This window comes from Nicotiana tabacum, chromosome 17 (assembly GCF_000715075.1).
Source record: "Nicotiana tabacum cultivar K326 chromosome 17, ASM71507v2, whole genome shotgun sequence".
Classification (NCBI taxonomy): Eukaryota; Viridiplantae; Streptophyta; class Magnoliopsida; order Solanales; family Solanaceae; genus Nicotiana; species Nicotiana tabacum.
The window spans coordinates 63,052,537-63,066,384 of NC_134096.1; the positions used below are offsets into that span (position 1 = coordinate 63,052,537).

General features: G+C 35.5%; 2 protein-coding genes across 6 annotated transcripts; both read right to left on the reverse strand.

The window, feature by feature from the left end:
• Positions 1-516: 516 nt before the first annotated feature.
• LOC107793532 (uncharacterized) lies at positions 517-2,304 on the reverse strand. Its single transcript, XM_016615908.2, has 2 exons — positions 1,924-2,304; positions 517-1,486 (listed from the first exon to the last, which is right to left on the reverse strand). Exons 1-2 carry the CDS (start codon positions 2,078-2,080, stop codon positions 711-713), a joined length of 933 nt encoding a protein of 310 aa, XP_016471394.2. The 5' UTR covers positions 2,081-2,304; the 3' UTR covers positions 517-710.
• A 988-nt stretch (positions 2,305-3,292) lies between these two features.
• Positions 3,293-9,632, reverse strand: LOC107793531 (uncharacterized). 5 transcript variants are annotated; one of them, XM_075234390.1, is made up of 10 exons: positions 9,172-9,632; positions 7,139-7,436; positions 6,548-6,631; positions 5,530-6,006; positions 5,287-5,422; positions 5,021-5,183; positions 4,799-4,927; positions 4,267-4,461; positions 4,043-4,165; positions 3,293-3,915 (listed from the first exon to the last, which is right to left on the reverse strand). In XM_075234390.1, exons 2-10 carry the CDS (start codon positions 7,395-7,397, stop codon positions 3,790-3,792), a joined length of 1,692 nt encoding a protein of 563 aa, XP_075090491.1. In that variant the 5' UTR covers positions 7,398-7,436; positions 9,172-9,632; the 3' UTR covers positions 3,293-3,789. The 5 variants fall into 5 exon arrangements, with proteins under 5 accessions (XP_075090491.1, XP_016471392.2, XP_075090489.1 ...); XM_016615906.2 differs by having other exon boundaries at positions 7,139-7,489; XM_075234388.1 differs by lacking the exon at positions 9,172-9,632 and adding an exon at positions 8,149-8,289 and having other exon boundaries at positions 7,139-7,489.
• Positions 9,633-13,848: the final 4,216 nt, after the last annotated feature.

Genomic DNA, 13,848 nt, shown 5'->3' on the forward strand with positions numbered 1-13,848 from the left:
TCTGTGAATTATGATCTGTTCAAAGGAGGCGCTGTTAATATATAGAACCTAGCTAGCTGAAGTCGTATTAATTAATGGTTATAACATTAGAAGGGAAAAATGGAAAGACAAAGCTGCGTCGGCCAAAATCACATGTTTCAGTACAAGAGTTGTCAAGTTTCTGAAGCCCTAAATGTCGCCTGGAGCCGGCATTCTTCTAAATATAAATGACTCAACACTAATGTACGAAACAAAAAGAGTTCAAGTTTGATCAACCCAGATCCAAGTGCAACTTTCAAACATCTATATATATGTGAGATGCATATTCTCAATCTAAGAAGAAACTCAATCTTAAGGAACTTATAATTTTTTTTTTCTTGCATTTGTTGCATGGATTCATCTACCCTGACAAATTCACGCCTTTCCTTCTCGAAATCCTAAAAATATTAAAAAGAGCGAACCTCTTATGTTCTTCCCCTTTACTCTGCAAAATTCAAGAAAGTATGCATTAACATGAAATCCTAAGGAATTAGGCTATTTGACAAAGTATAACTCCATTCTCATTTAATCAGTTAAAAGTTCCCATTTCAATGCATAATAATTTACAATGTTGGGTTTCTAAAGTAAAACACAAATCTAACTCAGAAGTTACAATAAAACAGAAACCCATAGCCTTTTTTTACAAATGATAACATTTGAAATGATCCAAATTATATCTCAGTAGTATAAGTTCACCAGACTTTCTTCGGGCCCATAAGCCCAAGAACTTCTTCCCAAAGCCCAACATTTCCAACATTGGACAGCCCAATTACACTTGGACTACAAGCTGCTACTGTCCAATAACCAGCTTTAATCTCATCCCTCAATTGATCTCTCTCCCATGCACAATACCCATCAAAAAACCTAAAGTTTTCAAGTCCAACTACATTCCTTTTTACCATTTCAGCAGCACATCCCACACTCTCTTTTGTACCATAATACACATTCTTCATTACTTCATCAAATACCCCACTTTTCCCAAGCCCATCTTCTCCTTCTTCATTTGGGCTTACTAAAAAAAGCCCTTCTTCTAAAGGCCCACCAAAGAACAACGGCCTATTCGCAAATGTCCCAGACATGTCCAATACCGACGATCTCATTTCTTTGATTGACATAAGTGATGGCCTGTTGAGAATTAAGCCCGTTGGGCCTATTGGGCCCATTGACAACAAGAGAACTACGGTCCGCTCGAAAATGTGGACGCCGTCGAGCTTTTCAGTGGCGATGAGCAAGCAACCTTTCTCTGGTTCGTGAATGGTGTGCGCCCATTTGTTACCAATTGTGACGGCCGGAGGTGGCGGAAGATCGTCGACGGTGTCGGGATTGACGACGGAGGAAGGCTCTTCTGACCGGGAAGATTTTTCTCCGGCGACCAATCGTGCTCGAAATGATCTCCAATCCGTTTCAGCAAAAGGTCTTTCTTCATCTTGAGGTGAAGGTGATGGCAATGATGAACTTGCCTGACAACCTACAAGTACAAAGTTTTCTCAGGTTTCCCAAAAATACCATCTTTTTGTAGTTTCCATGAACCAAAAATAGACGATGCAGAAATTTTTCATTAGATTATCTAAAAAAGTGAACAAATGAAAACTTTAGGCTGAAATAATTCGTTTTCCAAATGATTGAAATTACCCCTAACCCCCCTGAGTTATTGTTCTCGAATCACAAATTAAAATTAGTTGCTTAAAATGAGTGTAATCTTATTATACGTGTATACTTGAAATTTCTTTTTCTTCTCATGTATACATAGTAATTGAACCCGCAGACTCCGCCCTAGATCTAGCTCTGTTGATTTGAGCATCACAAATTGAATTGTGATATCTCGATCACTGGACTGTTTCATCAGACCTACACGAAAATACCATCGAAATGCAAAACGGAGAAAACAAGAAACAGGGTACTTACATGTCACTGACAAAGGAGTGCCAACTTTTTTGAGCTGATGAAACTGACTAACAAATAACCTTCTTCTTGTAGAATAAGAAATTCTTGATCCTAACAAAGGAAAGAGTTTCTCTACGGTTGCAGGGAAGGACTTTGAAGTGACAAAGCAAGCATCCATATTGCTTTGAGAATTTCTTGAGTTATTTCTCTTGCAGATTGAAAAGGGTTCCACTAGAAAAGCTGAACACTATATTGGATAAGTGGATAGAGAGAATTCGTTGTGTTTTATATGGAGAATGTGGTTAAATGTAGACCACAGGAAGTTTTAGAGCCAATCCAATCCAAGTAGGATGCTTTTTCACTGTTGGCAGAGTGACTTTCCCAAAAGTATGGGCAAATGGATATGGCTTTACACGTAAGAAGACAGGACAACTGGTGTAGGATTACACGTGTACTTATGCAGAATATTGTTTGGTTGATATGAGCTAGAAGTGGCTAAGGTTTAATCTGCTAAAATCTAGTGCACTTTTATGAATGATGTGTTCTGGTACTAGCCACAAAGGTCAGTATGACTTCCTGTTTCTTTAATCCTTTTTCTTTTGGTCGTTTCTTTCTTCTTCTTTAATGGGTTGAGCCGTAGACTCGTGTGGTTTCAAAGAAATCGAAAATTCGCACTAACTAGAAACTGAATCAAATCAACTTAGATAATTATTTTTCTAAATTTGATTCTATGTCCATGGATGGGGCGGCTTTGTAAATTGTATTCCTCCATTAAGAAAGCAGTAAAGCTGCTTTATCAACCTCCCACTAAAAGGGAATACCAAATCTTATTATTTGGTTCAAGTGTCAAATTACATGAAAGCATAAAAGCTTCTCCAATATAGTCACTACCACCTAAAAGATCAATCTAATTCAGAAATAACCCCATAATCTTTCTCCATAGAACAAAAATAAGCTATCCTCATCCACCAAACCAATACAAAGAGTTTGTGGTAGAATAGTTGAAATTCCTTCATATTTAATCAAAATTACCGAATTCGAACTCTAGAGAATGAAAACTTTTTGGTAAGGAGCGTTTTACTCCCCTTAAAGGCTTACTTGACACAAATCTTAATAAACTTCAGATACCGAATGGTCATACCCTCCCCTCCCACACACACCCCTAAGGAAAAAAAGAGTATAACTCTATGTGCACAAGATACCTAACAATGTCATTTCATCAGGTTTCATGAGAGAAATGGCTAAAAGCCGTGCCTTCTTTCCATATCCATGTAAAGCAAACCATGTATCAACATTCCAAGAAACTAATATATCTCCTCAGACTGTATAAGCAGCATACTTATCAATGAAGGCAATGCAAACTAGAGAATTAACCTTGTACATACTTCTCACAATTGGATCATGCACTCAGTACTCCTTTATCCAAACTAAGCATACAAGATCAGTACAAGCAGCTAGAATACTAATAGAAGCGACAACCTCAAGGCTCAAACCATCTTCCTCCATTCAAATGCACCAACTCAGATGCCTCTACAAGCCTTTTTTCAGCATATCCAGAAATCATCTTGTAATTCATCAGTATGAATTTTGATGTTACGGAGTCAGCGTATTGAACATGATAACTTTCTATTCATCTTATTCTCCTCATTTTTCTTCTCATTATACAAGCCTCATATTCCGAATGGCTTGAGTGCAGAAGCAAATCAAGAATGTTAAGTCAGTGAGTTCAGAGTGCCATTGCATCCACTATTACTTCATAAGTTAGTAGCAACGGTTGCGTATTTAATATTGAATGTGTGTATTTTTCAAAACAATTGAGCTATATACATAGAGCTCAAGATACACTAAAATCTACTCCCCCACGCAATATGCAGGTAACTAACTTTATTAATCTGAACACGAATCTTCCTCAACTCTCACAAGCGTGGGTATTTGGCCACGATCAACAAAATCTATCTTGTTCAATCTAACACAACCAAGCACTTTCTCTGGCAACTCCTCTGGCTTCTGTGCCTGTGGAATTTAGTGAATACCCAATGAGCATACATTCACCATTTATAAAGCCAAAAGTAAGCAACCATCCACAAAAAAATCAGCATCATTTTTTCTTTCTGAAAAAGAAAAATGGAAAATGAGAAACCTGAATTGTTAGACCAAGATCAACTATTCCATGTCGTAAACGTTCTCTAAAAGCATCAAGCCCCTTTCTTGCTATGTAGCTGAAACGATGAATGTCAAGATCAACTTCAAAGTAATTCGGGCCCTGCAATAAGAAGAGATTGTGCACATTAAGAATAAGATGTTGCTAAACTGACTACTGATTAAAGTCATAGGATTGAAGTAAAGATCATTAGAAGTGTCCACCTGATAAAAGTTGTGTTGAGGGCGAGAAAGCACAGGCTTTTCATTGTAAGCATTCAAAAGCTTCCTTTCAGTTGCACTTGAAACAAGCTCATCTGGATTAACTAACCCAACCATAATCTTCAATCTCTCTCTGAAAGGAACGATTGACTCTTTTGCAAATCCTTTAACCTTTTCCATGTCATCTTCGATGAATCTCTACAACATAAATCAGTAGCACATTTAAATGCAAAACTAATAGGGAACCAGGGCGTATTGGAAGTTCTCCCATTCCCCTAGTACCACTATCAGGGCTAGATCTGTACCAAGCATGACGAATAACTGCCAAAATTAGTTAAAACGTGAGAAAGTTTATTTTGGTTTCTCTTGTTTACTAACTTAGGAAGATTGCTACATATCAACCAGACATTTGAGCAGTTTCTTCCACTCGCATGAACACCTTTCCCAAACTTTGAGTAAAGTAGAAGGAGAAAAGAAAAAACAAAAGGAGAAGAAAAAGGTGTTGTTTTTGCTTCAGAAAGATTACATAAATTACCTTGATGAAGTCTTGAAACTGAGGAGAGATGTCCTCCTCAAAACTTTCAGAAAGTTTGAAATATATTACAAGGCTCAAGCCTTCCCCATCAGCATCACCAAGGAACATTGGAGCAGGATAAGTAGGCAACTGACAAAGAAGAAAAACCTTATTACTAATTAGAGTAGGATATTTTATCTAATGAAAACTCCTTTGGTCAGTTGGGAGAGACTGATCTAATACCTGAATGTTAACAATTAGTAATGGAGGTATTCTTCCATCTCCTTTTATAGAAGGAAGCTCAATGTGCTGTGCGATATGATTGATCTTTCTTGGGCAAACAAATAAGTCGACCCCAATTGGAATATAAGGAGACACATTAGGAGCAGGGCATTTCCTCTTATCTCTGTAGATTAAATGAAAAATGTAAAGTAACATGTGTAAAATCCACTACAAAAGTTCAACAACAGTAATAAATTGACAAAGAAAAGGATAAGTTCAGAGCGTACTTGAAATAACTATCACCGCGGAGCTTGAAGTTTGAGGGCTCGATCTTTGACCAACTTCCTGCAAGGGGCTTTTCTTCTCTGCAACAAGGAATTACGAGCCCAGCCCTGGGGCGGAGAAGATACTTTCTTGAAGAACCTACAAGAATACCACTATGTTTAATGTACCATTGCACTAGCTTTCTCAATAGCTTTTCGGAAAAAATAATATACAGTACACAAATGGAAAGTGGGGGAAGTACTCACGATATTCATTCTTTTCTTCTCCATCAACAGATGTCCTCTTCAGAGAAAGCCTTATAATAGTTGATTTCTTTACTTGAGAATGTGGGCCTGAATTTGATGCACAAATGGTTTTGTCGTTGAAACTCAATGAACTAACCAGCTTCGGTAAGACAGACTTGAAAACATTCTCCTGAGTTTTCTCCTGCAATTTATCCTTTTTTACACCTTTAAAACTTGCATAGGCACAATCCAAATTCTTCTTCTTTTTGGTGCCAAGGTCTTCACCCTTCCCTAGGGATGGATCATAGTCTTGAGCACTTACAACTGCAAGTCCATTTGGTTCCTGAACTACATCTTTGCTCAAAACCTTTTCTGTTTTACTGCCGTCTATCTTGAGATATTTCTCATGGTATTCTTTGTACTTGAGTTTGCTATCCATAAAGCATGATGAAGTTTCATACTGAAGTACTTGTCCACTTGAAATATTGGGGAAAATATCTACAAGAAGCGAGAAGGAATAGAATGAATAAGTAATAACTTTGTCACTTGGTTCATTAAACTTAAGAAAGAATCATTCTAACATATAGTTTGCCAACTAAACAGTAATGTCGTAATGTTGTCATAGATTCCTATCAGCTTCTGATCTTCTGGAAATGATATAGATCCATCGCCTAAAGAGCATATGATCCGTTATGCACCAATAGTGTCTAACTCCAAAATAATTCTGAAGGAAAACTTACGAAAATATAGAAAAGATTAAGAATTTAGCAATTTCCGGAAAAGATAAGAGACCCCCCCCCACCCCCCACCCCCCCAAAAAAAAGAAACAGAAAGAAAGGGACAAGAACTGGCAAAAACATAGGGTAATGAATAAGGTGGTATTCTTCTTTTTTTTTCCTAAGAATGATGGCCTTCTTAATCCATAGAAAGAAGGTCATCAATTATAAGTATCACTTAAAACACATTCAAGAACAGCAAAACAAAATAGGAAATTGACATCAAAACACAACTAAATATGCCCAACATCAATGATCATTACCTCCATGAATACTACTGAAGTCATCATCTGAGTCGGACTCCAAAATGCTGTGCGTGTCAAACCATGCTTCTTCTTGGCAAAGAACTGTTAGCATGTAAATATCTCATCATTTTCAAGCTTAAGGTTCAAAACTTTTTCATTGTCAAGTTCTTAATCACACAAACTCCAGTTGCTAATAAGACGCTTTCAAGAGAGAATATCCCTTTTCTTTTTCCTCATTGCGAACAAGAAAAACATCAGAATTAACGCAACCACTAATCTATCAAAGGTAAAAAAAAGGATGACAGAATGCAAAACTTTTAGCAGGATATACTCTTTTGATACCAGTGCCCTAACCGAATGAAATATATTCTGCCCAACAACAAAATAGCAACTCCAGAGGACGTTGAAAAGAATTTATTTTGTGAGATCAAATGGGAAATATCATTTTGATGGAGTATACTAAGGTGACATTTCACTTGTCTAGGATGATCCCTTCAAAAGAGATCAAGTACTTATCACTTCAAGGATTTAATCAGGTAGGTTTCTCATCGAACATAGGCATATGATATCAAAAGATAATAAGGTTCAAAATGAAAAAAGAGAGTATACCATTAGCATCTATTTGACTATGTTGCCACTGCAACTGAGTAAGATGGAATGTGGAACTGGAGACCTCAGATCTTCCGGAGGTTGTAGTTGTATGAACAAACTCACTAACAGCAATATCTGTCACCCGTGCATCGCTGTTTCTTTTCCTGGTTCCTACTAGACCTGAGTTTGAATTCTTTCTATGGTATTTTCTGTGGCGATGATGGTGTTTCTTTCTTACCCTGATTGTGTTTGCTGGAGTTGATACACAACCACCCATTATTATGACTCAGCTCACAAATCCCACTGCGAATTGCTGCTGTACCATGCAAAGATGCAAATTCCAAGTTTAACACAAGAAATTAAGTATACCTGGCACGAGAACAAGAAAAACTTTGAAATTGATTATACAACTCCATAGCATTTCAAAATGTGACAATTCAAAATAAGAACTATAATAATCTGTCCAAGGTCTATGTCAAAACCGAAGTTGTAAACACATACAAAGATGGAACAATTAGAAAGGACTTGAAATTTTGATGCAAAACATTATATGCATTCTTGATTCCTGGACTACACAAAGCTTACCTTAAAGGAATATTAATATCTGGAACTAACAGTACAATCTACAATGCTCCACCTTTCACAAGAGTGAACAAGAAAAAAGAACTGCTGTTGCTAATCTCAATAAAAGCTCACAAATTTGTTCATCATACGTTACCGGGACTTACAAAGAAGCGTTCAGGTAAATCCACATATATAAATTGATCTTGATTTAGCAGTTCTCAAATCTTATATACTAGAATGAAACTCAAAAGGATGGGACAAAAGCAGCTTTTAGCAGGGCTTAAAAGCAGTGAACCTTATAAGACACATTTAAAAATAAGGAATCACCAAGAATATTACTGACATACAAAGCAAACAAGGTGCACAAAGATGGCTAAGTACAAAGGAACAATGAAACAAACTTTAATAATTTCATGTGATTGCAGATAAAAAAAAGCCAAAAAAAAAAAAATTGGAGACATAACTGAAAAGGTGAACATAAAGTAGCAGGATCAAATATGTGATAACTAATAAGCTGCTTTTCCATTTCATTTTTTATTTTTTTTATTTTTTTTCTTGTCCTGACTTTATGAAATCGTTGATGATGAAAAAGGATGGAATGAACATGACCTTGTTTTCGCTTTCAGAGGCTTAATTAGACAAAAGATGTCAGATTATTATAGACATAAGAAAAAGGGAAAAAGGAGAACGAAGAAAATGGGTCCACATTAAGATCATATAACAAGCAAACAAACAAAAGAATAACAACAAAATTGTTGTTAGTATAACAGAAAAAAAGGAATAAAAATAACAATGCAAATGCGTAGGGAAGCAGAAAAAGCCAAAATATATAGAATGAAAAATAAATAAAAAATATGGGAAACAAAGATCAGAACTAAAAACTCACAATACAACAAGCTACGAATCAACAGGTCAGGAAATACCTAGGAAGGAGGATGAAGACGTTAAACACGAGTTAAACAAAATTAAAGCCTCGTTCTTTGAGCAATAATATAAACAATCAACCATGAATTTTCAAAAGAACCCATTTTTAAACCCTTCAAAAATTATGACAAAAAAGCACCTACATCTCAATCTCGAACTAATTATAGTAGCTATTTTTTATATATACTCTTTATTTGAACCTGTCTAAGCATGGACAGAGCTAGAGGCAGGGGCGGAAGGGCTTACTTGGCCGGAAAATTACACTATATAAATAAGGTCAATTTATTTTTTATATATTTGATGTTAAATCTCTGGCTTCTTCGCGTATTTTCCTTCTTTTTTTTTTTGAATCTCCCGATAAAAATCTTACCTCCGCCATTGTGTTTAAGTACAGAAAAAAGGATTACAAAAGAATGCAGAAAAAACTGTAAAAGAAGCACGAAAATAACAAGGCTAAGTAGCTGTGTGATCCAAAGAATGCAGAAATGAAGCACACCTTATATAAAAATGCTGGATGCGCAACATCAGCAACATATAATTATGTGAAAAAATTATGTACGTACCTTTTTAGGTATTGAATGAAAAATAAAGATGATTAACAATGAAGAGACGTGAATGTGGGTCTCCCTCTCTTGTGAAAGAAGAAGAAGGAAGCAAAACTCAAGAACCAGAGGGAGAGAGAGGGAGAGAGAGCTAGCGAATGGGTCCGACGGGTCGGATCCAAGCTCTTTTTCTAAAGCTTCTCTCCCTTTTCAAGCAGCTGTTCTATTTTCGGATTTTTATATTTTTCGATTTATTTTTCCTGTTTATATGTGTATGGATTTGACAGAGAGAGATAATATACAGAGAGAGAATTCAGAATTCAGGGGAATCAGGAAAGGAAGAAGAAGAAGAAGAAGAAAGGGACAAGAAGGTCAATTTAACTACGTCTAAGAGTGCGTGCGTTTGTTGATTTGATGTATATGTAGTCCCGCCTGTCCCCAACCAAATCATTATTACAAGCCTCCGTCCCTTTCTCTGCCCCCACCCCCCTCTGTCGAGGTATTATTACTGTAATTTGTTTTTTAATAAAACAGAAATTATTTTTGTTGTCAAAAGAAGACCATTTATTTTGCATCTCATAATTATTTTTTGGCCATATTATCCACGATATTTATTGCATGTACATGCAGTTTTATGCAAAATACTCATACTCGTTTAAACCAAGCTAGTGTACACCGACAAATTTTACTTAAGTTTTTTTTTGTTTATAATGTCAATTGCTATCTTTTTTTTATGTCACATAATGTTCTTTCTTTCAGTCTCGTATATATAATGGAATAAATTATTTTAAATTAGTAACAGTGATTGCAATAGTATTATTAGTTATTCAAAATGAGATTAATCTCATCTATATATATCTAGTTATATTTATGTGTATATATATATTTCGAGTCGAAATAAATGTGACCCAAAAACTGGGTATAGATGCAAATCCCCCAGGGGCGGCTCTAAGGTTTTTGACAGTGAGGCCATTGCCTTAGGCCCCCAAAATTTGGAGGCCCCAAATTTATTTTAAATTCTTCTTCTTATTATTACTATATATTACTATATACTAATAATTCATATAAATAATTAGTATAAAGAAAAGTGTTACAATATATTGTTTTGCTACTTGAGGTTATTTTATACCAATAAATTTATAAATTATGATAATCCCCCCCCCAACATAATGTTCTTTCTTTCAGTCTCAGGTCCATATAATGGAATAAATTATTTTAAATTAGTAACAGTGATTGCAATAGTATTATTAGTTATTCAAAATGAGATTAATCTCATCTATATATATCTAGTTATATTTATGTGTATATATATATTTCGAGTCGAAATGAATAAATTTCTTAAATTTGGTTAATTTATAGGAGTCAGGGGCGGCTCTAAGGTTTTTGGCAGTGAGACCATTGCCTTAGGCCCCCCAAAATTTGGAGGCCCCAAATTTATTTTAAATTCTTCTTCTTATTATTATTACTATATACTAATAATTAAAATGGATAATGTTATTCTAACGTTGACTTGCCTAGCAAGTGAAATGTTATGCGCCATCACGGTCCGGAGGTAAAAATTTCGGGTCTTGACATTTTCCCCCTCATTAATTAGTATATTTGCTTCACTCTTCAATTTTAATTTTTTTCCTTTTTATATAGGAATTAAATTATATATATCGATAACATAATGAATTTATTTTACAATATACTCTGAAATTGCATGAACACAAAAGTATTCATGCACCGATTTTCTTTTAGTGTAATTTCACATATTATATTAGGTATTTACAATTTATTTTAGATATTTACTAAAAAGTGCTACTTAATATAATGAACTACAATTATCGTTTAAATTGATCAGAAGGAGTAAATATTTTTGACACCGTCAATACTCAAAACTTAAGTTATTACGTTATGTACGTTTATTTCTTTTTTTGTTTGTGATAATAGCCAAATCAAGATTTTTACTTTGAGTTCTGGACTTCAACATCCGATAGTCCATCACTTTATTTTTTGTGTTCTTCTTTTTTTTTTTTTTTGAAATTCATTTTTTTGTTTTAAATGATTAATTTGTTATTTAAAAAGTAAATTTTATTGTTAGTGTAAATATTTTGTAGAATAAATTTAAGGGTCTTTCAATATGATTTCGCCTTATGCCACGAAATCTGTTGAGGTGACTGTAGTCCATATTTAGGCAAGTCGATGAATAAATAGCCGAGTCAAGAGCTCCCACTACCATTGACTCGTGATCACATGTACATTGTAATGCTAAATTCATTTCTTTAATTTCAGCCACGTACCCTCCGATCCCAAAGAAACAAACCATGCATATGCGTCAAGCCATGCATGTTACAGCCTTAACTTTAGGTAGGTAGCTCAATGTAAAATAACACATTTTCTTATTACCCGCGGTTACATAAGTTACGGGTTTGGTTCAAGTTTTATATTCTTCTAAAAGGATTTATTAAAAATATATGTATTATTAATTTAAAAGTCAATAACTTAAAAGAACTAGAATCTCAAAGTCAAGATATCTTCTAAGTCCATTGCCAGCATCTCAAACGATCATATTGCCAGCCTTATAATAACTAAATTCATATGCCGAAAAGAAGTTTTTGGAGGAATGTTATTCGTATCTAATTGTGATCCTTCGATATATATCTTAAAAGCTAGAAAAAAAGATACATCTAAACCAGGGAACAAAAAATATTTAGAGAAGAATTACATGTCTATCCAAAAGATTAATATATATATAGAGAGAAATATTTTCTTCAATTTGCAAAAGACCAATTAAGGGAATTTTGAATCTTTCTCCTTCTTCAAAGTGACGTATTCTATTCATTTATACTGGGTTAATTAATTTTAATTGATCAGGAAAAATAGGAATAGTTATTAAGCTTTAACCGTGCATGTGTATAAAGTTATATATGCACGGCTACAAGTCTTATAGCATGTGATCTTATTAACCAAACTGTCTTAATTAAAGGGATTTAGGTTGAGATCATGAAACTTCAAAGAATATAAAAGAGCATACGTATTTCATTAACCTTTTAAGTATACATATATAAACATTTCCACTAATAAAGGATCACAGACAAAAACAAAAGGTTACAGAAAGTGCAGGGTTGTGTGTCACTGTGTGGTCAAAACTGAGTTTGTCCTTCGTGTGATTAATCGAGATTGGGGCATGATGGATCAAAGTTCGTCATTGTAATATCGAGCTATAATGTGAAGTCGGGCTGCTGAGTTCGAACCCTAGAAACCGACCAAGGTCGGGATCCGCCAAGATCGATATCGAGCCCAAACAGAGGTCGAGCAAATAGAAACCGATCGAGACTGAAATCAGCCGAGAGCCCAAAACCGAGATGGAGCCCAGATAGAGGTCGATCACGATCGAGCGCGACCCAGTTCGGGCTCGAGATAATCGCATTTGGGGAGATAATCTCGGCAGAAATCAAGGAAAAGTCAATTAATTAATCTATCATGGGATCTCCACGATATATTTTTAATTATATCCAAAGTACGATTCCTCCACTATATTAAGAGTAGGTTATCATTGATTCAGGTGACTTAATTTATTCATTCACAGATTCATTCATATATTCATACACTCTCATATTGAGAAATTATTGAGATTTACATAGCATCTAGCAAATATTTATCCTTTTTGGGGCTTTTGATATTGATCTATCTTGTTCATTTATAAATTATTCTTTACTCAATTTGGGTTTGTATTCATTCCTTTTTATAGTCAATATTCGATATATTTCTACTTATTTTTCCTATTTGTACCAAGTTACGCCACGTATCCTCAGAACCACATATAAATTCAACTTTATCCGTTTTTCGGTTAAATAATTTGGCGCCCACCGTGGGGCTAAGGATAACAGTGGTTATTTCGTACGAATCTATGCAAAACACACTATTTTACACTTGCTCTTAGAAGTGTCTTTAATTTCAGGTTAAAAATGACGAACTCTCAATTAATGGCCCTACCTATCGACAACGAAATTGGCCTTCAAGATGAGAACAACAACCTGACGACCGAGATGAAAGGCCACTCGTCGATCCCGTTGGAAATCGGGCCACAGATCCAATCGACGTTAATTCACATGTGGCCATCAAGGCGAACCAACGTTTTGACCCTGAAAATAACATTCATGGTGGAACTCGACCTGCAATTCAAAATACCCAAAAATATTGGAGAAGACGGGATCAACATGCGTATAATTTTTGAAATGTTACAAGCTCAACAGGTAGCAATAGCTCAGTTGCAGAGCCAAACCCAGGCACCGAGCTGGGCCGAGCCCGGTCCACCCCGAGAAGTCACCCACAAAACGGGGCCAGCTGTAGTAAGATCAAATGAACAAAAATCGGGAACTAATCCCGAAATTATTAGGATGTTTGAGGAACTAACAAAACGAATTGAGTTAGGAGAAAAGAGGATTGAAGCAAACGACAAAAAAATAGAAACTTATAACTGCATGGTTGATCAGATCCCGGGGGCACCACCGGTATTGAAGGGCTTAGATTCCAAAAAATTCGTACAAAAGCCTTTCCCCCCGAGCGCGGCCCCCAAATCGATCCCCAAGAAGTTCCGCATGCCCGAAATTCCTAAATATAATGGGACGACCGACCCCAACGAACATGTCACCTCTTACATATGTGTCATTAAAGGGAACGATCTAGAAGACAACGAGATCGAATCCGTATTAT